We start from the raw sequence: 25,876 nt of genomic DNA on the forward strand, positions 1-25,876 counted from the left end.
CCATTGCTCCGCCACACAATGGTCTTCGAGGAAGCCAGGGTGTGACTGAACAGAGGACGAATGCCCGGGGGGCAACGTCCGGTCAACCCCGGAAACGACCACAGCGGGTGCGTACGTCAGAGGACCTATGCTTCCAGCGAGTGCCGGAAGCGCAGCGCCGGAAACGGCTACCGCCACTGCTCCGCCACACAATGGTCTTCGAGGAAACCAGGGTGCGACTGAACAGAGGACGAATGCCCGGGGGGCAACGTCCGGTCAACCCCGGAAACGACCACAGCGGGTGCGCACATCGGGGGACCTGGTCAACCCCGGAAACGACCACAGCGGGTGCGTACATCGGGGGACCTATGCTTCCGGCGAGTGCCGGAAGCGCAGCAGTCGGAAACGGCTAGACAACTCCGGAAACGACCCCAGCGGGTGCGTACGTCGGAGAAGTAGCCGGAACCAACTGCCGCCATTGCTCAGCCACACAATGGTCTTCAGTGAAGCCAGGGTGCGACTGAACAGGGGTTTGCGGGTCGTGAACCCGCCGAAAAGAGCTGTGTCCCAGCAGGGACTGTCCGACGGCCTCACGAGGGCCTGTGGACCAGCTCGACTTACTTGAATCGCCAACCACAGCGGTAGAAGACGAAGAAGCAAAACATCCGCCCTAGACAACGTCTCGGCCGGAAGCGTCAAAGAAGCCAACAAGGTGACGTCGCCCACAGACAGCGGGACCAACGGAAGACGCAGGCTTGGAACGCGAAAATTTCTTCACAAAGATAAGCAGACACCTGCAACACCTGATCTGCTAACGGCAGAGAAGGCGAGGAGAAGAAACAGGACATACAACAGTATATGACTGCCCCACAAAGTGTTTGTTCGAGGCAGAAAGAGTAACGAACAAAACATAACAAACATGTTAAATCCGAAACCACGACCAGTCCTACGGACTGGTAGATACCTGCTAAAGCCTAGCCAAGTAAACCACTGTCAGCAAAGCTGATACACAAAATGGCGGCCAAGCGATAAGTTACTGGACAAAATTTAGAAGTCCAAAACGGACGAAAATTAAGCAATAACAAAAATTCCTGTCAAAGTAATGACGAAATATGAAATGGCTTACCAACTAACAAAGCAGAAGGCAAAAACGCAGGTAAAGTAAGGAGAACCTCACCATAACATAGGCCTAGCCACATAAATAAGCTGTCAGGAAAGCTGAGCAACCGAAAGTGGCGGCCACAAGATAAGTTACTGAAACGCATTTAGGAGTCCAAACGGACAAAAAGTCAGCAACTATAGATAAATTCCTGTCAAACCAAAGACAAGAAGGAACAAGCTTACCAACTAAACAAAGCAGCAAGCAAGTAAGAAGGTAAAATTACGTTTACCTCCAAAATACATCGGCCTAGCCACAAAAATCTGTCAACTCATGCTGACAACAAAAATGGCGGCCAACAGTAGTCACTGAAATATCACAGGTCCAAACACGGACGAAAATCAGCAACTACAACAAATTTCCTGTCAAAATAATGACCAAAATGGAAAGAGCTCACCAACTACGAAGCAGGAGGCAAGATAGACGGTAACGTGGCCGGTGGGTGTCAAAACAACACCAAACAGCGCAGCCACAGGGGAGCCCAAAAATCAACAACCTGCTCCCTCGAAAGCTGTAAGGTCGAATGATATGAGCCACGTGTTCAGTAGCAGTAGTGACATGGCATGCACGATGGGAGGTAACTCCCCGGGTGTATGGTCATTACCATGGCTACGTTTACACTTTTTGTGGTTGGGGTTGCTTCCCTTAGACGGTTAGCCTTTTCAGAACCTAGCATCTCCGATTGTGTCAATGCTACATGTGATTCGGAGTAGGAATATGTAATTTAATGAGAAGATTCAAAAAAGAAAGTTAACTGACCTTGACAAAACAAGTAGCAACAGAAACAGCAACCACACAAAGAATATAATCTGTAACAGAGAGGACTTCCAGATGGCAGTTTCATTATCTCAAAATTCATATCAAAACAAATGCAATTAAGATCCATCACGGGGTCTCATAGTCACTTGTCACATTGGAGTATATTTAAATCACTTCATTTCCCTGGTATCAATTTTTTTTAATGAATTTCCTTTGCGTTGTGAGCAACACTTCCAAACTACACAAAAAGTTAAAGTGAAAATACTGCATTTAACATAAGTGATTTTGCCTCTTTCTCAAAATTCGACAAGACAGAAGAATACTGGCTTTTAGAGTTTGTATACAATAATGAGTAAGGCATCAATAGACGTAATCTACAAAAATGAGAAAAACAGTATCAGGTCATCCAGATTACTACACCGTGCAGACCTTATTTTGAATAGTTACTTCATCTGCATAAGACTATTTACTTACAGAAAAGAAAACATTTCCAAATAGGCTCCAGCAACCCTACCATGGGGTGGAATGAAAACATTGTAAAAAAACAAGAAGGGCAAAGCCCATACGACTCACATGCTTTACACATTTTTCCTACCAAAATACATGTGACCTTGACCAGGTCATCCAAGGTCATGCAACACAAAGCTGTTAATTCAAGACATAGGAAGTACAATGGTGCTTATTGGCTCTTTCTACCATGAGATATGGTCACTTTTAGTGGTTCACTACCTTATTTTGGTCACATTTCATAAGGGTAAAAGTGACCTTGACCTTGATCATATGTGACCGAATGTGTCTCATGATGAAAGCATAACATGTGCCCCACATAATTTTTAAGTTTGAAACAGTTATCTTCCATAGTTCAGGGTCAAGGTCACTTCAAAATATGTATACAATCCAACTTTGAAGAGCTCCTGTGACCTTGACCTTGAAGCAAGGTAAACCAAACTGGTATCAAAAGATGGGGCTTACTTTGCCCTATATATCATATATAGGTGAGGTATTGAATCTCAAAAACTTCAGAGAAAATGGGAAAAATATGAAAAATAGCTGTTTTTTAGGCAACATTTATGGCCCCTGCGACCTTGACCTTGAAGCAAGGTCAAGATGCTATGTATGTTTTTTGGGGCCTTGTCATCATACACCATCTTGCCAAATTTGGTACTGATAGACTGAATAGTGTCCAAGAAATATCCAACGTTAAAGTTTTCCGGACGGACGGACGGACGACTCGGGTGAGTACATAGACTCACTTTTGCTTCGCATGTGAGTCAACAAAACGAAAGCAGTAAAATAAGACAAATATTTAGAAATTTAAAAAAAATCAACAAATACAAAAACAAGATTTAAAAAAAATAATAATCAAAGAAAATTAAAGAAAACAACATGGAAAGAATAAATCCAAAAACAAAGAGACTGCCAACGTTCCAAAATTCAGAATCCAAATTTCTTGTTTTTTGAACATGGAAAGAAGTTATCAGAATTCAACTATTTACACCAATTTCACATCAAAACTGCACTGTTAACCCATAGTAAATGTAAGTTATTTTGATTTCAATGGAATAACAGTGAGGCGAATGGCAATTCAACAGTATGTACAGATGATCAAATATTTTAGCAATAAACAAATAGGCAGCATATATATGTCTGCTTTATCTCCCTTCACAACCTCAATTTTTTAAATGCTTGCTTGTCTTCCCTAAATGTTCCCATTTATGTAAAAATTCAATTTGGACCCCCAAAAAGATGGAATGGAATGAATAGAATAATAACAGTCAAATATTTTGTTAATGATTATATAGGTCTTAAATAACAAAACAAACTAGCTGCTGGGTCTCCCTGGTGTACTAAATTCATAAGTACCTTGCCTTGGCACCAGGTAAAAGCTCAGCTCAGCCAAATGCTTCTTATTATGCAATTGCATTAAAAATGCATTGTCATAAAGTTAGAGAATTTCATAAAAATACATAGATCTATAAAATGCTTGCCGATAAAAGTACTGAAAATGCAAAGAATAGATTCTGTTTACTAAGAAAGAAAGAAAACTCAAAGAAGAACATATTAGAACATGATGTCTTCATCATCGTCATCGCCATTTGTTTCTCCAATTAAACCACTGCCATACTTGGGTTTGAATCTGTGCACAGAGGGTGTTGAAGCCTGAAACATGAAACAAAACATGGATTTAGATTACTTGTTTTTCTAAGACAACACATACCTTCAAGAAAGTGTTCTGTGCAATATTGCATTTCATCATCAAATTGCAGTATGATGTACTAGCTGTACAATAAAAAACGCTCGCGCTGGACCCGAGTACTCTTCAGACTGGCTCGCTCAATAAATATAAATGTTTGGAATGTCTGTGGTGTGAATGTTGGTTTCTGACCAGAAATGCAGATCTATCTCTGGCCGATTCATAGATTCAACCTACAAACTGCGACCTCATCTGTGATCAGATGGCCAAGCAATGCGTGAAATCTTTTATTCTAAAGCCTTATGGCTCGTTTTGACAAGCATTAAACGGACGAAATTAACCACATGCAGTTTATTCTTCAGAAAAATGCACACAAAAAATGGGTTGGGTTCGGTGATTTGTACATAAACGTCTTCCTTGCGATAGATTCGCTTATTATTTTGTCTTATGAAGTCGTCATCAACACGAACACAATGATTGCAGAAGCAAACTCTGTACCTACACGACCGAGACACAAGACTGATTATTTCACAGCTGCAATGACAAAGACGTTTTGGGTAAGCTTACTCACGTCAGGTCTTCACTGACAAGCTAGGAACAAACGGAAAATTCTGAACAAAAGTAAATGACGTCAAAGTCTCTTTCGCTTTGCGTGTAACTTTGTCATGAGTATGATGACGTATTTTTGTGTGACGCGTTCGGCTGTTCTATCAGGTCAATGGCTGCGTGTTGCCCCGCCGGTGTGAACTCCTCCTACGGCCAAGTCGTTTTTGTGGTTTATTTCGCATTTAGGTCCCAGGTAACATTATGAAGTTTTAATACGATCAATCGGACCTATTATCAAGTTAGTGTATCAACTTTTGAACGAACTGCGCCCAGTAGTTTCCCAGCAATAAGCTGTTAAGTGGAGAAAGACAGACAGACACACAATTAAAGTCTGCTGAGCCCTAGTACTAGCGTACTCAGGAATAAAGTTAATCTATTCTGAAAGTTCAAGGAAATCAACTATAACCATCATTACAATCTCTCGAACAAAAAAGGACTTCAAGATGTTGCAAACAGGCAGCATATACCTTCAAAACATTAAATAAAATGTGGATATTCACATCAGAAAAGATTACTAAGTTCCATTATACAAAAACTTAACTGTTTGACAATTACTTACACACACAATATAAAAAGGTACATATGATTGTGTAAATATGAAAACATTATCAACAAACTCACCTTTCGTCTTTGCCCTTTTCCTGAAACAAACACATATTCACAGTAAATATCTCTAACATGCAAGACGCAATAGCATCAAATCTTCATCATTCTTTTTGTGAGCAGGCAAACTGGTTCTCAGATATGCTCAAACAATTGCCTTATTATGACCTTTATAAAAGGATGAATGCACCTTACAAACACATACCTGTCAAGTCTTACGTTTTTTGCGTAATTCTTACGGAATTTTGATGTTTTTCAAGTTTTACGGCGTATGCCAAAGATCTTACGGTTTTTACAAAACAATTTGGTCAAATAAAAAAAAGATCGCAAAGGTTCGTCCGAGAACAAAGTAACAGCTACAAAATCTCACAGTAACTGATCCGGCGGAAGTACAAGGCAACGCGCATGTGCACACCGTCAGCGCGATCTGACCGAGTACTGTGCGACCACGCTTGACCACACGCGACCTCAAATTAAAGCAGTTACATGTACTATTGTTGTTGTTGTCGGTATCTTCAAGGTATTTTCTCACGTTGTGTGAAGTTTTAAGCCATAGAAATGAAACTAAGGGAGTTGTGATGCATTTTGGAAGAGCTCGCGATCGAAAGGAGCCGGATTTCTGTCACATCCAATCATGTCGGACTTGTTTTTAGAACACGCGCGACCTCAAACTTAAGCATTTACATGTCATATTTTTGTTGTTCTAGTATCTACACAGTATTTTCTCATGTTGTACCAATTCAAGTGTGAAGCCATATAAATAACAAGAAGGGCAAAGCCCATACGACTCACATGCTTGACCTTGATCTTTACATAGCAATGACATCATACACTAAGAACTGCTTTACACATTTTTCCTACCAAAATACATGTGACCTTGACCCAAGGTCAAGGTCATCCAAGGTCATGCAACACAAAGCTGTTAATTCAAGACATAGGAAGTACAATGGTGCTTATTGGCTCTTTCTACCATGAGATATGGTCACTTTTAGTGGTTCACTACCTTATTTTGGTCACATTTCATAAGGGTCAAAGTGACCTTGACCTTGATCATATGTGACCAAATGTGTCTCATGATGAAAGCATAACATGTGCCCCACATAATTTTTAAGTTTGAAACAGTTATCTTCCATAGTTCAGGGTCAAGGTCACTTCAAAATATGTATACAATCCAACTTTGAAGAGCTCCTGTGACCTTGACCTTGAAGCAAGGTAAACCAAACTGGTATCAAAAGATGGGGCTTACTTTGCCCTATATATCATATATAGGTGAGGTATTGAATCTCAAAAACTTCAGAGAAAATGGGAAAAATGTGAAAAATAGCTGGTTTTTTGGCAACATTTATGGCCCCTGCGACCTTGACCTTGAAGCAAGGTCAAGATGCTATGTATGTTTTTTGGGGCCTTGTCATCATACACCATCTTGCCAAATTTGGTACTGATAGACTGAATAGTGTCCAAGAAATATCCAACGTTAAAGTTTTCCGGACGGCCGGACGGCCGGACGGACGGACGGACGACTCGGGTGAGTACATAGACTCACTTTTGCTTCGCATGTGAGTCAAAAATAAGTGCGTTGTGATGCAATTTCGAAGAGGTAGAGAGCGATGTTTGTCACAACCGATCATAATCATATACGACTTGTTTTTAGAACATGCGCGACCTCAAACTAAAGCATTTACATGTCATATTTTTGTTGATCTGGTATTTGTCCTTGATTGTTGAGACACACATGAGTTTCTGGCTTGTAACTTGTGTGTTTTACATATTCTGTTTGGCTAAAATGTTCTCTTTTGCACATTGAATGTGGTGGGGGTTTCCATTCATGATTGAATCACTGTGCTCAATGAATGCATGTTGTTAAAACACACTTGTCTTGTGCCTTTACTATCATGTGGTGTTTTTGTACATTCTGGTAACATTTTTGTGAGGGGCGTAAATGTGTGTCTGGTTGGACGTGTGCCGTCTTTGTACAATTTAGGTGATTCTCGGTACAATTTACATTTAAACATGCTTTGCATTTCAAAATTACATAAAACAGTGCAGTTCATTGTTGAGAAAAGGTTTTTTTTATTATGTGCAAAATAAGGCTGATTTCTTGTTTTTGTGTGTGTATGTGTGCATGTATTTAGTTCTTGTGGTGATTAATCTAACGACTTCTGCAGTTTTGCACCTTGTCTTATGCTTTTTGGTGCAAACTTATGGTTTTGTGAACAAAATCTTATGGTGAGAGTCCACAAGAGCTTGACAGGTATGCAAACATCATCAATTATCCTTTACAATTATCAACTACACAAACTTTCTTTATGACATGACTAATCTCTGCACAAAACAACATGGCTTAGTTAGATATTTTGGTCAGGTTCACTCCTCCAGACTTCCCCTTTACAAATATAAAAAAAAGTACTCATCAGCATACCACCACCACCCCCCCCCCCACACACACACACACACATATCCCCTTTTTAATTACAATCCACTTACCAGAAGATGGTCGTTGTACTGAGGATCTTCGAGATTGTCCAGAAGACTTGGTATCATAGTATTCATCTTCGTCTTCATAGGAATCATATCTGATCAAAGAATATGCAAAGTGGTCACCTTTCCATTTCACACTAACGCAAGTATAACAATTCGAATAAGGCGAAATTACTACATTTAGTCAAGCTATGGAACTCACAGAATGAAACTGAACGTAGTCCGCCGCTAGTGCAAAAGGCAGTGAAAGTGACGAGCGGTTGCGCTGTGCTTCATAGCACGCTTTACTGTACCTCTCTTCGTTTTAACTTTCTGAGCGTGTTTTTAATCCAAACATATCATATCTATATGTTTTTGGAATCAGGAACCAACAAGGAATAAGATGAAATAGTTTTTGAAACGATTTCGGAAATTTAATTTTGATCATAATTTTTATATTTTTAATTTTCAGAGCTTGTTTTTAATCCAAATATAACATATTTATATGTTTTTGGAATCAGAACATGATAAAGAATAAGATGAACGTAAATTTGAATCGTTTTATAAAAATGTTTTTTTTTTACAATTTTCAGATTTTTAATGACCAAAGTCATTAATTAATTTTTAAGCCACCAAACTGAAATGCAATACCGAAGTCCGGCCTTCGTCGAAGATTGCTTGGCCAAAATTTCAATCAAAAATGAGGGTGTGACAGTGCCGCCTCAACTTTTACAAAAAGCCGGATATAACGTCATCAAAGACATTTATCGAAAAAAAGAAAAAAACGTCCGGGGATATCATTCCCAGGAACTCTCATGTCAAATTTCATAAAGATCGGTCCAGTAGTTTAGTCTGAAACGCTCTACACACACACACACACGCACACACATACACCACACCCTCGTCTCGATTCCCCCCCTACGTTAAAACATTTAGTCAAAACTTGACTAAATGTAATAAATGAACCATTTATAACATTCATTATTTCACTTGAACTTTTAGATTAATCCTCTTTTGAAAAATGTGCACATCAATGAAAAAACACACAATTTTTCCAACCCACACATGGAAGAGGTAATTCATTACACACACAAATTTAAAAAAATTACTACGTTTTCACAAATTTCTCAGAACAGCAAGTAGAAACCTCATACGCAGATTCAGGTTTAAGTTTTACGTCAAGCTGTGCACTAAATCACCATATGAAAGTCCCTTTTCCAGCAATTTTGGCAAGCATTTTTGTACCCCCCAAAAATAGTAGAATGTAAATTCTAGCAAAACAAAGGAGTAGTCTCTATATATGCTCCATGCAAAACCTTCAGTCTTTATCTGCTGTTGCAAATCAACAAATATCAAAATTCTATCACTGGACAAACCTTTGACTTCGCAGGCGTTTCATCTGCTCTACACGTGCATGGTGACCCTTGAGGCTAGACTGAATAAGGAATACGTCATCATCATCTTCAGTGGCAGTGGAGGAATCATCGTCAGCCAAGTGACGCAACTGCTTCTTCCTTGACCGGTGACCATTCAGCGCTGCCTGTATTGTGTACGCAGCCTGGTACAGAGCAAGAGAAACACATGGTTTGAGAACAGCAGAAAAAAATAAAAAATAAATGCAGGAGACATAAATGAAAGTTTGAAAAATGCCAAATGATGGAGGCTGAAGGATAAGCTGCAAGACTCAACGAATAATGCTACTCTTACAGATTTACACCTTTAACTATCACAAATGTTACTATTTTACACATTTACGAACCTTGTTTCAAAGATTAAAAATACAGTCAAATACCGCTAGCAAATTCACACTAAGAAGCTCTGCTTTAGCATGTTTTAATGTACACCCACTCCATTTCAGCAATGTGACATGAATAGTTTTGAGTATTTCATTAAACATCTTACAATGTGATTGTCAAAGATTTTTACACGATTTTGTTCTTCTGCAAAACTCTCTTCTACAATAAGCATCATAAAAACCATGCACAGTGTCAGCTCTTAATGCATGTTCTTGTCTGACTGCTAACGTAGATTAATGAAGAAAGCATGATGACCGTAATGCAAACAAAAGATCAATACAAACAACAGGGATGCAGTCAAGAAAGTCATGACAAAATCTAAAACAAATAGACCGCTAACGTGACTCCTAAGCTGTCAACGTCTGCCTGCCAGGGTTTGCCCGAGCGCTACATCATCCCTCCTTTGTTTGTTAACACTGCAAATAATCGGATTATAGATCAGGGAAGTGTATAAATACTCACATCATCCACATCTCCATCATGTTTGCGATGCTGGTAACCAATCCATTCGTTCTGGATTTTCTTTGCTGCCCGGTTCTCCCTGAAGTGTTGCACCTTTTCATCCTACAATCAAGAAAAGTTTTTGTTTATTTTTTTGTATCAGATTTTTGTTTTGTGACTTGTCTCTTTTTTTTCATAAACAACATTATCAGAACACCATTTTCCACCACACTTTTAGTATCAAGCTGTATCGTAAATAGTGTTGTATAGTGGAATCCCTGTTTTAAGATCATGCACACACAAAACTGAAAAAGTCGTGTCTTCAAAGGCAGGAAATCTTGAAACAAATTGGATTCATGTACAGACTCGAGGTTATCAACAGAACATCTGAGAAAACTGCGTTTAAAAGGGGGCGGGGGGGGGGGGGGGCTGGTGTCCATAAATAAGGGTCTTAAAAGGGGGGATTCCACTGCGCCCTTTTTGAAACCAAGGTTGTATCCTTCCCGAGACTATAGTCCACGCTGAAAGGAAACAAGCAATAGAAAGCCTTCAAGAATATTATATGCCTTATACACAATTGTAAATATATGTAATATGCTTCATTCTCCCACTGCAAACGCTAAATGTTTAGACTTTGCGAAGATCTTCTAACTTCACAGTCTATTTTAAATTCACAATAATGATGGCTCCTTTTGAGTAAATAAATTGTATAAAAATGTAACAGCATTGCAATAATATTGCATGAACAGGTTTATTATTCCTCTTGGTCTATATCCTTTATTGGAGGATACTTGGAATGAGCCAAAGCAAAGTTAATACATGGGTGTATGACTCAGCTCATCTACATAATAGCTCTTGCTCCAGGGCATTGCACAAAAAGTAATAAACACACTTGGTGTGAACACTAGCACACACACAAATTATCAATAAAAGTATGGTGAAAATCTCAGACGCCATAACCACAAACAAGAAGTGAACAAAGACAATAAGTTTGTTTCTTGTGTGTTCATAAGATTTAGACACATAGTTCAATATCTAAAGCAAACAGACACATGCTAAAGTTCCATTATCTTACAACAGTATGAGGCCTTGAACATTGGGCGACCTCTTTAAAAGAATGTTGAGCTAAGTCTATGTAATACAGTGCCCCCCCCCCCCCCCCTGTTTTAAGACCCCCTAATTTTAAACTACCCCCCTGTGTTTCAAAAAGGAGTTCCACTGTACTGCTTCCCATGTAATCTACCTTTACAAGACCACTAGCATTAACTCTTGTGTGTTTACACATTCGTTATTTTGGCACTGGTGTATGGAGAAACTGACTTGAGGTCAATGCAGAACGAAGAGGGAAATAAGTTTCTGAATTATATAATGACCACCTGAGTCTGTGTCTGATCAAATCTGTGTATTGTGTCTTTACAAATGGCCTTTAGTATTACTTCATCTTTCTTTTTTTTAATCAGGGGACTGCATAGTCTCGTAATATCTGCACTTTGACAAATAAAGTGGGTTGAATTACTCTATCATTGAAGTAAATGTAGTACCTAATGTGTCAATAGATGACATTCTGAACAATTTAATATACCATCTGCTAAGGGACATGTTGGATGAATTGCTGATTCTGATGGACTTAGCTGAACATCTACACATAGAATACAATACAATTGTATTGTCTCATTTTGTGATTGCAATACAGGCACAAACAAACATTCCCAACACTTTTCCAGTTTGTCAATTTCCCTAACCTTCTAGTTATTTGCTAGAACCAATTCACATTTCCTCACAAGACATGCATGTGCACTTGCACACAAAAGGTGAGTTTGCATCAGTTTTGCACCCAGTAATATAAAAGTGCCCTGAAACAGAACCAGGCGCAAAACACAAAGCAACCAAGCTCCAGGGGTGAAAAAAGCACTGCATCCACCACACAACATACTCTGGATTTCTTCTCCTTCTCTTGGTTTCTCCATGTTCGTTGTATTGTTCTGGCTGCATGGTTTTCTCGAAACTGCACTACTTGCTTTTCCTGTGATAGCATGAGGTTGTTCTTTATATTATACATCTGCAAGGAAAAAAGGGCATATCCTTTGCCCTACTTCCTCCTGTCCCCATCACCCATAAAATGAGCCAAAAAAAGAAAATTACATGTAAACTACTTCATGTACTGAAGTGGCAGAGAACTGCATGGACAAAGCCTTGGTTCTGAAAGTGATTGTTGTTTTATTTATTTATTCATCTTTGAAAATATAGACAGGATACCTGTGAAATAATACACTTAATACTTCCATTATTTATCCAAGCAATGTTTACATCTTTGATACATAAAATACCAATATAAACTTTTAATAAAGACTTCTTAAGAGTGATACCAGCGCAGCAGAAAGAAAACAATACCCAAGTAGGAACAAAACAGAAAACATATAAGTGGGGTTAATGAGACTAGGGAGGATGAGAAAGTAGAGGTAGAGGGTTGAGGGGGGGGGGGGGGGGGGTGGAACTGAGGAACATGCTTATACAGTTCAAAACAAACAAGAACAGAGCTGTGTAAAACTTAAACTCTTAACTGATACAACAGGCACTACTATAGTTACACAAAGAGAGGTATACGATCAACACTTTCCGAAATTAAAAAAACACACCAATAAAACAAGCCTTACCTGTTCCTGCTGCTGTTTGCGATTCCTCCACTGACGTTGAATGCTGGTGGCTGCGTGCCTTTGTTTGAATTCGTTCACATTTTGTGCACGGTCTTCGGACATCATGGAATCCCGCCTGGCACTGTAGGGTCGACTGGCACTAGAGGGTCGACGACTACTGCCAGCACTGCCCACATCTCGACTGTGAAACATCAAAATACTTGGGTCAGAAAAATCATGTTTCACTTTAAAAGCACGCAAGGTCACAATATCAATAAATAATTATGTTTCTGAGAGATCTTACATTATTGGAGATCTTACATTATACAAAAATGGCAACGGACCCACACACACACACACATGCCAACACCCAACCTCTCTCTTTCTAATATTACACAAGTACAGACTGAATCTTCTCTGTTCAGGTAAACAAATAATACAATGTTCAAGATAACTATGCTTTGCCTTTCTGAACAGAACAAAACTCAAAAAGATCATCTTATTAGGTACATAAATGCCTTTTTATGGTTTGACACAACTTACCTTGCACGACGCCGGGGTGTAGGAGTGGGTGGTAGTGACTCTCTTCTGCAACAAACAATGTAAAAGTGTGAACTAAGTAGCTGAGCCACAAAAGCATATAGTAACTCTTACAACACTGTGAACATCTCTCAGATAAAGCTGCAAACACATCCCCTCCTTCCCCCCCCCCCCCCCCCAACAAAGACTGCATCAACAAACAAAAAACAGCTATAGGCAACTATAATTCAGACAGACTGACCAACAGAGACAAGACAGACCGACCGGAAGACACACATACAATTCCACCAAAGTTTACTTTTCGTGGTATATATCATCTACATTGCCACTTCTTGCTCCTTTTGGTTTCTCGGATATTCAAAGCACATGCCAAACAATCGATTCTACTAAACCTTGGAGCAAATACATTCAAAACTAAAGGAGACAAAGACATACTCATCAAGCTTCCTGCTGGAGCGTTCTTCACGCAGTCGCTTGATTGTGAGCTTGAGACGCTGAACCTCATCCAAAAGTTCCGTCTCTCGGTGGTCCAGTTGACTCAGCCTCTCTTCCAACGACCCTTTAAGCACCAGTTTGCTGCGACTGACATCTTTGTCAAGGCTACCCGTAGAGTCTGTCTCGTATCGTTCTCCTTTGTTCACCCGCTACATGGAGACAGAAATAAAATGACATGAAAACATGTATATTTGCTAATTGGGCTGATTTTATACACAGATAATAAAGCAATTATATTATGCGCTTTTGAAAGTGACATATCCTGGACATAGAATTTCTCGATGCCCAACATAATGAAGGATAAGGGTTCATGTCATTGGAAACACTTATGAATGAACAATATAGTACACAAACATGCAGGTGCACACATATATAGCCCTCTCTCTCACTACCGCAATCCATCCCACTCTAGGCACACCATCATATGCATTATTAATGTAATGTGTTTACCCCTGTAAGCGGTGTATGGCTGCCTAAATAGCAGGGTAAAAACGGTTATACACATAAAAAACGTGAGAGTTTCAGCCCACAAACAAAGAAGAAATGTGATGTGTCGCTCTCGTTCTGAATATTCATGTTGTAGATTCAATAGGAACCAGCTAAAGGACCTAGGTTATACCCAAAACGTCTATCTTGTTAGGAAATAAAGAAATATCAATGCATCACATTATGAACATGTGTCATTGACAAAACTTGATTTCACAGTTTCCTGGAGGTGAGGAAAAAATCCTGTTTTCAAGCCTCTGATTTACATTGCAACACCCTCAAATCAAAAGAGAAATAGTAAACACCTTTTCAAGATTGGAAATTGTCATCAGTAGTTCTCGCCTGTTCATGTCGTCATAGTCTCCTGCAAAAGACATCAGCACATTTTGAAAAACATGCAGAGAGAAACAAATCTGCATACAAACAAGGATATGTAAAAGTCAGGTTAAAAAGCACCATTAGTAGTATAGATCAGTTGTGTTAATTTATTCAAAAAGCTTTTTTGTATTCATAGTTAATATGTAAAGCGCAGAGAGCATAGTTTACTGTGGTTCACGCTATATAAGCTTTCATTATTATTATTATTATTATAAACTCAACACAGGATTCTCCTCACTCTTACGAGATGTGATCGAAGCACATGCATTAAATAACATTCTTGAAATCTTGCTGCAACGTACACCATCAGCTAGTCTACACCAGGACACAGATTTTTTAGCCAGCATTCGCGCACACTCACACGAACACACCACTTACTGTCCAAGTCAGGTTTGAGATTGCTTCCTTCAATGGCCTTTTCCAAATCCTCTTTCAAACTCCTGTTTTCCTGCTGTAGTGCTTCATTGGAACGACTCAGACGAAGAATAGTCTCGTTCAACGCTTTCACTCTCACTGAATTTTCAGAGCCAACCCTGTAAAATGATGCAAGAACAAAGGAGACAGTGAAAGGATGCGTCGTTTCTGTACATCCAAAACAGTTGAGAAACAATAAGACATTAATATCGGGAATGAATGCTCTGTCCCGTTCAATACAAAATGAACTCACTCAATACAGCTCAAAGCTTTATAACAATAAACAATAATGAACACTTCATTGTCCATTTAAATGAGTACCTTAAAAAAGATAATTGTTTGACACAACTGAACATTATTACATTTTACAACTTTCATCTTTGTATTTACTCACACTGATGTACATCATGCAAGCTCTGTACATTTCATGGTTGAAGAATGACCCTTCAAAGCCAAGCAGACACTATAACAATGCAACTCACTTTGTTGAAGATGCTGACTTGATGTTTTGAAGTCTGACAATTTCTTGGTAGAGTGCTTCCATCTGGACTTTCATCTCCTCCACCTTGGTCACTTTCAATTCTGCCTGTAGCTTGCTGCAAAAAGAATTAGAGATATTTGAGTTACATACACTCAGCTGCTTGTACATATACAGACTCGGATCTATAGTCTGGAAAAATTAAGAATCCAGTGACATCAGCAGGAGCAATGACAGGCTCGCAATATTAAACAAACACAAACACAGGGCTTATCTATTTCAAATTGTTTTAATGCCTGTCCAAATGTTCACCGGAAATAAGAGACGTACATCACACACACACGCACACACACACACACTGACACACACACACACAACAGCATGCAGGGCATACAAATTCCATTACTGCAAATATGACTGATAAATAATTTGACCTCTTGCAAAGAAATATTCAAGTTATGGCCATCACCTTATAAACATTCCATGGACCACAAAACAGCTTTTTGTTTTGTTTACTTGACAAGCCAGAACAAAAATGAAAAAAAACTTACTTATATGCTGACTCTCTGTCTCGCAGCTGAACCTCTAGCTTCAGAATCTTCTGCTTGAGACTGTGAATGACGGCGCCTGAGTCTGGCTTTCTGTCACCAATTGTCCGCCGGATCTCTTCACTCTGTACATGTAACAGTAGTTAAAAGCATCTACACACATTTTATGCTTGTAAGCACAGTATCATCCAACATAACAACATGCATACACACACACAGACACAAAAACTTGGCACATGCACAAACACGCACACACTCACATACACACACACACACACACATACACACACAACTAACTGCAGAAAAGGCCCAGCTTACCTTTCCAGGGTTGAGTAAGCTTTCCATTTCTTTCTCCTGCAACAGAAATGAAAGGAAAGACCTGTGACATTCTGTGAAACACAACAGTACATTTTGCACAAAAGCACATTCTGTTCAAATATTATTAAAAAAAACTGTGATCATAAATTGTATTAATCTACAAACAATCTGTTATAAAACTGCTTGATACACCCTGAAGCGTTTATCTTTTTTCTTCAGAATGTTACATTCAAATCTGTTTGCACCACAATTTTACACTGAAGTATAAACTCTAGCACTTACCTTTTTCAAATTATCTTCCTCTAATCTCCTAATTTTGGTCTTCATTGTAGAAGAATCGTGGTTCATTGCTGATATTTGCTGTGAAGAAGAAGAAACATGAAAACAAATTTACTTGATTTAAAAACAAAAACCCAGTATCGAGCTTGTGGATAGTATTCATTACGAGCTAAAGATACCTTCCTTCTAACATAAAACATTATGAAAAACACCTCTTAAGATCTGCCCACAGGAGCTTGTATCCAACCACCGGTCGATAATTATTTACTCCTGCATGCTTATTATTTACTGCTGCATGCTTACCCTTACTACTACTACTTATCAGTAAATAGTAGTAGTAAGGAGACTGTATGGAATAAGGAGTAAATATATGGAATAAGGAGTAAATAATGCTCGACCGGCGATTGGATACAAGCTCCTGTGGATCTGCCCAAGCTTTTACATGGGATAAGAGCTTCCTTCTGTTTTAGACATATACAAAAAATCAATAGTCTGATGCTTCCTTCGCAGACTGACAAAGGTGTCAATTAGAAAATTGATTCATCGAAAAATCCCCACTCTGCAGAGAAAAGCATCCTGCTTGTAGATTTTTGGAGAGCAAGTGGAAGGATGCTCTTATTATCCTATGCAAAAGTTTTGGTAAATCTGTGGTGATTTACAAAATGGTTTATACGGAAAAAGATATATCTAATGCTGAAAGAACTAGATTGAAACCAGTTTTAAGCATGTAACATCATGCAGAAAATATTTCCTGCCTTTTTATGTTCCATCTCAGCAGGGACCTATATTAGAGGGATAGGAAACTCCCCCGCCTCACGCGAAATGCGTGCTTACCGCGATGCGCGAGACGCGTCAGCTGACTAGTGCCAGAGGTCACAGACTTTGCGCATGGGAATTTACCGTCCAGTTTATTTCTGTTTACTGCGTTTTCACTTGGAATTCGACATCTCTTGTTCAAGGTGAGTGTTTATATTTATCAGGAGTCCAAGTTTTTGTTTTCTTTTTGTCATTCAACTCATGAAAACCGACGTAAGTTAGCATCAAAGTTGGCAGTCTGTTACGCCGCCGGTCACGGCTTTGAGAAAAAATGGCGTTTTCACGCGATGGTTCCATTTTCATGATGAAATCATTCATTGTGGATTTTTTAAAGATCGGCAGAGGGGCAAGCATTCACTAACTTTGTAAGTAATAAAACTAATTTTGAAATTTTAACTGATTTACGCTAGTTGTTATTGTTGAAAGTAAAACTGAAAACGGTGTCCCGTGAAATTATTCAACAGGGCCGAAAAGTTTCAAAGTCCGATGTGCAAAAGTTGCATTTTGTGTCAAGAAAAATACATAAAAAGAAGCATTTGATTTTAAAGCTGCCCTGTGTGTGTTGTAATTTGTTTATGATAGTAATGCATGGCGGCGAACTTTGTAAACATGAAGTCCACGATGTATACTAAAAAGTCTGCTCAAGTCTCAGAATTAAAATGTTTTCAGCAGGGAAGCCTCGAAAATGCGTCTTTTTTTGCTAATTTCCAAAACTTTTGCAATCAATATCTTCAACAGAAAAATTCAGAAAATTTCAGAAAAAATGTAATGGTGTTATTGATTATGTTTTTGAAAGCAAGGTGCATCCATTATTCCTTTCTTTTTCTTACTTTAATTAAATCATTGCATTAAAGTTGGGATATTTGGACATATTTGCAGATGATAACAGAGTTTCAGTCCTAGTCTAAGAGCTATTGCTGCATGACTCTACCGACAATCAAAGAGTCAAATAAATAATAAAATATGTCATGTCATATATGAAAAGAAAGGGTTTTTCCTGTACAATTCATCTGCACATGTGTCATATCTGTACTGCTGCTTATCTGACTTTAATTTCATATAATAATGATAATTTAACAGATTTACAGTTAGGCCAAAAAAAAAAATAGGTGTGGTTACGGTAACATAGTAAAAAAAAATAGGGTAGGAAGGTAGGCAATCACTTTTTTTTTTTTTTAACTTTTTTTTCTAATGTGTACAAATTAAACCTACTTGACAGGGAAATAAGTGTGCGACTCGGGCGCTTTCGCTTTCATTGCGTTTTCTGCACTCGTTTACTTGTTTTTTGTGTGTATTTTTTTGACAAATGTAATAAAAAGTTATAGGGTCGGCCCCAAAAAATAGGGTAGGTCGGGTTACCGTAACCACACCTATTTTTTTTTTAGGCCTTACCTTAAAGTCAAAGCGTATATATTTTTTTTTTGATTTTGTTAGTGGTGAGCTGTTAATTTTATGCTTATAATAATAATTATTGTTTGCAAAGAGTGTTGCAACAAGGAATCAGAAACACATTTAATTGGTTATTTATGTAGGGGCATTTGTAATATGTTTATTTATGTTGTCATTATTTTAATGATCTTCCAGATGGGGCGGAGGAAACGTGTTGGAATGCCTCGGAAAGGATCGAGATCCAAACAGGGTGCAGCATGCAGAAAGAATGCTGAAGAAAAGAATATGAAGACTGAGGAAGACAAGTTGTTGCAGTTTTGTACTCAGATCCAGTAAGTATTTTTCATAATTAAAATAATACACTATATTGTCAGCAGTTTTGAATGTAGAAGGGATGACCGAATTTAGGTATGTCAAGTACTCTAGCCTGGATTTATGATTTGTGAAGGGAAATGCAAAAAGGAGGGACTAACTACATATTTCTCCTGTTCCCAACTGTGAGACAGAGTTAAAAGCAAAGCCATACATGTATAATAACATAACACAATGACAACAGGGCCAAATAAATGTTCACAAGGCAGAGCCTTTTTCAGTTTTTGCCTTGAAAGGACCTACTAGTCTTTCTATAAACACATTTCCAAGGCTACTTATGTACTTGCTGTTGGAAATATCAAGTTAGATTAAATGACTATATTTTCTTTTTATTTGTCAGGCTTGACGAGGGTGCTCCAGCAGAACCTTGGGAGTGGGGTGATTTTCTGATTGAGGACTGCCCTGGGCCGATGTGTGCGGAGCTAACTGTTGATCGCGATTCATCAGGAACCGATGATTTTAAAGATTAACTTAGTTTAACTGATGACAGGTGTTGTGTTTAATAAAAATTACTCAGAAATGTTTTGATTCTTTGCTTTGTTCTTATTTATTGTGTATGCAACAAAACAAAAAAACCCACTAAAATAGGGAGAGGTGATAGAAAAGAAAGCACACATCATCACCTTCACACCAAAACTTGATAACACTGTATGACAGGAAACTAATTTATTCACACACACAAAACCAAAGAGCAGGCAGATGAATGCAGTCACAATGAATGAAGTATACGTCACTATGCATATGAGCACAGTTTAAAATTCACACAAGCATCAGAATATTTGCAGTACCACAAAATGCACATGACAATGGAAAAGAAAACCATTATTCTGCTTCTGGATTTTTCACAGAGTTTGACAGGACAACATAACCAGTTCAGTTCCCAAATATAAATGCTTGCACTCGACACATCAGTTCACCTGTACCCATACACTGAAAGTACTGAGGAAAGAGATCAGTATGGACTGCCAAATATGTCCAAAACATGCTAGCTATCTGAATACTAATTCAAGCTATGTCTACCAGATGCACATGCTGCATAAAGTGACTGAACATGAATACCTTCAGTCCTGAACCTAAGGAATATCATTCATAAGTTCATGGTACCTTGTTTACATCTGTGCACCCTGCATCTTTATTATTGACGCATGAGTGAAGCTTATAAAGTCTTAAATGTTTCATCATCTCATCCACATTGCCATCTCTTGAGACGATACTTGGCGCTATGGCAGTAAGAGATGATTTCTCTGAAGATATTAATATAGGCATCCTCTTCAATCCTTTTAATAGCATTGATGAGCAGGTCTCTGAAGGTTGCATTGCTTAGGCGGGTGTTCCTCTCAGCGTCACAGCAGTCTCCCTCAACCAGTCCGTCTAAAACTGCAACTGCATCAGACTGGGCGTCACCGTTGTCAATTCAATGCTCACTGGCTGAAACAGAGAATGATAACATACAACTTAATGAATGCAGTCAGGTAAATTTCAACATCAGGATACACAGCACAATTCATGTTTACTGCTCATCATGTAAAAACTCAAATGAACATGTTTTGTAAGTATGCAGGTTCCCAAACAGATGTCTACTATAACAGAAATCCCCATTCACAAATTCCTACTTCACTGCTTTCAGGAGATGCATTAATATGTTGGGCTTCAAGGTCCACTGATAACACGGTTTTACTGTGATTGGTATGTTGGTATTCCATGTAATACTATAATAAATTACATTTTTATTGGTAGGTCAGTGTTTCAGTTAGACTATATTATTATGATGATAATTATGAAACACACACGCACACGCGCAGATATATATATATGGAATCTTACCTTTCAAATGTGGCTTGTTGTGCTTCTTGGTGATGTATGTCTTCTGAAACCTCTGATAGAGGCATAACTATATTAAGTGTTGGTGCAATCGGGACACTTGAAATTCTTAGCAGACGAACTATGCACTTGCAGGAGACGGAAGAACCGTTTCGCTTGCGATTTCGTCACTTTCAGGTTCGGAACCGCTTTCACATCATCCTCCGTAAATTCTCCAAAAATGTACTCCAGTGGCAAGTCGTCCCACTTCAGAAAATCCTCTTTTGTCGACATCTTTTATCCCACAACAAGCGCTAAAATGTAAACAGGAAGCCGAACAGAATCGGTTAAGTTGTATCTCCGGCAGAGAAGAGCTCTGCAAGGGACGGTATTACACTACCGCGGACCGCCGCGGACAGTTCGTGGCATACGCAGTTACCTTTTCCTGCGGTAAGCGACCATCCTCGCAGGCTCAGTGAAGGAGTTTCCTATCTATCTAATATAGGTCTATGATCTCAGTTATACCAGCACTATACCCTCTATGTCACAGGAACAGCTTGAGAGCTGCTATTACTGAAAACATTACAAATCAAAGTGAGCTTGTTTCCTCTCTGTTAATAGTTATTAGTACCTTGCACATTCATTGTACAGAAACCTCTAGTCATCTACTTCGTTGGTAATGAGATCCGCAAAATCACAAGAATTAAATTGTACTACATGCACTACTAGCACTGTAAACTGAAACTTATCAATTACGATCAAAAATAGAAGACAGATATTATTAACCTTGCGAAGTTCCAGCACTTCATCGTAATATTCCTCTGGTGTTTTGTATGCTGGTCGGCCAGGGGAAGGTTTCACTGTAACCATACAAATGTAAATGTAAAGTCAGCAACTTTGAAATGCATACTATCAAGAATGCACCACCACACACCCCCCTCCCCAACACTCACCATTTATGCAAACAAAGTGAATTTCTAGGGTCCAAACAAGACAACTCGCATATGGTTTGAACACAAGTATCAGCTGTTCTTTGTAGAGTATACATTTACTGACACTAACAGAAACAATTTCAAAAAACAATTATTTATCAAGTTACCTACAAACTGCAAAAACGTTGACACTCATCTCTAATCCATCTCAGTTTTACTGGTACTGATGTGTTCATTTAATTCAAACCACAGATTAGAAATTATAAACCTACCCCTTAAGTTTTAATTATATATATGTGTCTTCTCTGGTTAAATCTGACATCACATTATGAATAAAGGACTTACCTGTTGGGTCATCATATCTGCCTTGCTTCTCCGTTCCCATAGCTGTTCGCATATAATGAGATGTGCTGAGATAAGGGTAGAACTTCTCGTTCCCGTTCTTCAGACCAGAGAAAGTATTCATCCTTGAGCTTTCAGTGCTGATACCTGTTAACAAATTCATTTTTTCTGTCAGTGTTAACTTGTAGACACCATACAAAAAAACACAAATATATATATACTCAGTAGGCAGCATTTTTTGTGCTCTACTTAAAAGAAGTCAGTAATTTAGTGGTTGTTAGAAATTACTAAATCTAATAATTCATTTTTGTTTCATATCCTTGTCTTCATGGGCTGATTGCGTTGTTTGTTTCCTTTCTCAAAGAGGTGTTACATCATAACTTCACTTACTGGGTCATACATTGGATTTGTATTTACTGACTAGCAACAGGTAAAAATCACTTGACACTGTAGAGTCAAAAGACAAATAATGAAGCATCCTCCGCAAAAAACAACCAGTAAACAAAAAAGATTGCTGTCAAGTGTCTACTATTCAACTGTTAAAATGCCTTCTGCTTACAATTTTTGTTAAAACCTACATTAGGCAAATGTATCATAAAAATATGTAACATATATCACAAAAAGAAATGATGTAAAGTTTACCTGTTCCAGTTTTGCGCAATGTCTCCACCCAAAAGTCAATGGGTGTCTTGTGTCTTGGACTTTCACCATGTCTGCCATTTGCATGCATCACTGAAATATGAATAATGTTACTTTGTAAAACATGCTCATAAAAAAGAATGTGCACAAATGCTGGCACACCTAAAAAGAAAGCACAATTTATCACAAACTGTGTGTTCATATATATAATTGTCCCTAAAGTTAAAATCTTGTATGCTGCACAATATTAACTTCAAATAAACCATTCAGACTTTCAGAACTTAATAAAGCATGCAAACAACAAGAAAACTAGATGGAGCTTGCTTGCCAGATGTATCTTTCTTGACATACTGTATTGAAATTAACTGATGACAAACATTATTTGCGAGCTATAAGTTACCCATTACCCTATTAACAACAACAACAAATTGTGCCAAGCACATTACTACAACCTCAGGCTTGACAAAAAGGGAATAAAAAAAAAAAAATAACAAAATAAAAAATAACACTCACATGTCTGTTTTTTCTTGATTGCATTCATCCACAGATCTTTCCCAGAACGAAAGCCTTGTGCACTCTGAGCACGAGCTCTCCCGGGTGTCACTAAAAACAAAGCAACAAAAAGTTAAAATGGTAGTTGTTGGTTGTCTCGATACAAATAGCAATTTGCTTTGCTGAAATAATAAGATGTAAGTCATATTTTTAACTTAGAGGTTTCAGCTTTTTTTTAAATAATTTTAACAGTGTTCAAATGCATCAACTTTTGCTAAGTAAAGTTCAGTTTGCTTACCTTACATGTTTAAATACTTATCAACACAAATTTCAAACACTGAACCAAAGAGAGCAGCTGAAAACTCTGACATATATTAGCAATTATTCCACAGTCACACGCACACCAACATAAAGAGTATACAAGCATCCATCTACCCAGTCTATCTTTCTTAATATATATACAAACCTGGTCGTTTTTTCGTTTTCTTGCTGTTCTTTTTTGTGGAGAATCCTGTAAAATATGAAGAAAAACATATGAAAAATGTTAATGATACAAAGCGTTTAAAAGTTTGTACTGTAATTTCAGTAATACTGTCTGCCTATAAATCTTGTTTTTCTCATGCCAAACTACTTCTGCATGTTGTACTTGCAAGGCGCACCAACTTTTAATGCTGCAGTAAAGTTCCATTGACCTTAAATTAACACTACAACTAAGTCAAGGGTTTAAAACAAACAGGATTTAAACCCCAGCCTTGAATGGTAATGATATTTCAAGCTCTAATTTTGCTTAGTACATTATAAAAAGGGTTGACTAGTGAACAAGCAAACTTACCCAATGCAGACTTTGCACGAACTGTTTTGTTTCTTGATATCTGTAAAAAGATTTAGTTGTTAAATCACACTCACAAAGAATACACTTGCTTTAACTGGTAAGCAATAATGGGAGGTAAGAAAGGAACAAAACAAAAAGAAGAGAAGAAACACAAAACCAAAGCATATTTCTACTTATTTCTATGTGGTCGAAGCCTAACCAATAAGCCTTTACTTCCCTGAAAACTTCTGCAACCCTTTGAATAGGTTCTGAATTCTCTTCATTACAGAAATGTTGACTTTGTTTTACAATTATGATATATTATCCCATGCTGAATACTATAGCTAACAGTGCCATATGAAATTTGAAAAACAGCCCAGTAATCAGCATATTGATCAGGCTCTTGGTTTAGAAGACAAAAATCATTTACATACAGTGGAATCAAATCCTTTTAAAGACCTTCAGGTCTTGAAAGGGGCTGGGTGGGGGACTTTAACCAGAGGTAAAGTTACTAACATTATGAACAGAAACGCCAAAAAAACCCAGAGGCCTTGACATTGGGAAAGTCCTAAATCAGAGAGTCTTATTCTTAAATTAGTTAAAATGTATGAGATATGTAACCATTTAAAGTTCTCACCATGGTCTCTGTCTCATCAAAGTCCTCAGAGTCATACTCATCTGGTTGCACTTTCTGCAGAATGAATTAATAAATAAGTTAATAAATAAAGTGTGCAAACTGCAATACATAAAATTAATAAATTATAAATAATGTATCACTGCATGCATGGTCACAATATCCAAAGGCAGATTTGCATGATAATCAAAGTCTAGCAGAAGACACCAGGATGAATGAAGACATTTAAAATTTGAAATTAAAATCCCGGTCTGTAGTTTGTTTTTAAATAATCAAATATATATAGGCCTATGCCTAGATAGCATACATATACATATGCACATTTGTGAAAACAAAGGGATATTTTTTTCTTTACAGAATAACTAAAATTGAGGTAGCCAAGAAAGCATATTCGTATAAATCAAATCAACCAAGCATGCACGTAACACAGTGACATGCACTAACAATAGATGCATGGAAGTTTATTATTAGATTTATGCTAATACTGAACTCACAAAAACATTTTGTTGTTGTTGTTAAGAGCATAACATTTTCAGTAAAATTAGATACAGACAGTAAACACGTCGCATGTTTTTGCACTCATTACCAACCGTATGAGAAGACAGTATCAATCTGAATCAGAGACACAGAATTTAAACATTTTTATGAGCCGAATGACAATGTTATTGTTTAACATCACAGACAGATACACATGCAGGGTACATGCTGTTTAACAGACTCAGATATAGTCTACACTTATGGCTAAACTTACCGACGGCATCTTTCTCGGCATAGCCTTCCCTCCTCTAAGGTGAAAAGAAGTGGAGTGTGGATCACTCGGTGTGTGTCATTGATGCTCTTTCCGGTCGGCTACACTGTGTCACATCCAGACCTGAAAAACACAATTGTCCGTTGTCGTCAAGGACTTTCTAGAATATTCGCACAATTCATGAACTGGAAACCTGGCTACACATTACGATCGAGTCCTATTTGTTTTGAAAAACATTACACAACAGCAAGATTAAGACCATTGTATTGTATTGGGCGGTATTTACGCCGACAAGCACCTGCATGGTCTGGGACTTCGCAACCATGTATAAACAACTA

General features: G+C 38.1%; 1 protein-coding gene and 1 long non-coding RNA gene across 4 annotated transcripts; one reads left to right on the top strand and one right to left on the bottom strand.

The window, feature by feature from the left end:
- Window positions 1-1,867: 1,867 nt before the first annotated feature.
- Window positions 1,868-25,871, bottom strand: LOC138958850 (IQ domain-containing protein E-like). Of its 3 annotated transcripts, XM_070330150.1 has the most exons (24): window positions 25,837-25,871; window positions 25,542-25,661; window positions 24,794-24,847; window positions 24,178-24,217; window positions 23,812-23,856; window positions 23,367-23,456; window positions 22,857-22,946; window positions 22,218-22,361; window positions 21,727-21,800; window positions 16,567-16,644; window positions 16,285-16,320; window positions 15,970-16,091; window positions 15,423-15,536; window positions 14,905-15,059; window positions 14,454-14,512; window positions 13,603-13,811; window positions 13,171-13,215; window positions 12,649-12,829; window positions 11,928-12,017; window positions 10,016-10,117; window positions 9,134-9,315; window positions 7,785-7,873; window positions 5,319-5,338; window positions 1,868-4,057 (listed from the first exon to the last, which is right to left on the bottom strand). In XM_070330150.1, exons 2-24 carry the CDS (start codon window positions 25,560-25,562, stop codon window positions 3,959-3,961), a joined length of 2,139 nt encoding a protein of 712 aa, XP_070186251.1. In that variant the 5' UTR covers window positions 25,563-25,661; window positions 25,837-25,871; the 3' UTR covers window positions 1,868-3,958. The 3 variants fall into 3 exon arrangements, with proteins under 3 accessions (XP_070186251.1, XP_070186253.1, XP_070186252.1); XM_070330152.1 differs by lacking the exon at window positions 11,928-12,017; XM_070330151.1 differs by lacking the exon at window positions 25,837-25,871 and having other exon boundaries at window positions 25,542-25,830.
- LOC138958849 (uncharacterized) lies at window positions 17,341-19,642 on the top strand. The gene is made up of 3 exons (XR_011453529.1): window positions 17,341-17,522; window positions 18,964-19,100; window positions 19,481-19,642. It is a non-coding gene; the product is annotated as an uncharacterized lncRNA (long non-coding RNA).
- Window positions 25,872-25,876: the final 5 nt, after the last annotated feature.

The sequence above is a fragment of the Littorina saxatilis genome, linkage group LG2, assembly GCF_037325665.1.
Source record: "Littorina saxatilis isolate snail1 linkage group LG2, US_GU_Lsax_2.0, whole genome shotgun sequence".
In the NCBI taxonomy this organism is placed as follows: domain Eukaryota; kingdom Metazoa; phylum Mollusca; class Gastropoda; order Littorinimorpha; family Littorinidae; genus Littorina; species Littorina saxatilis.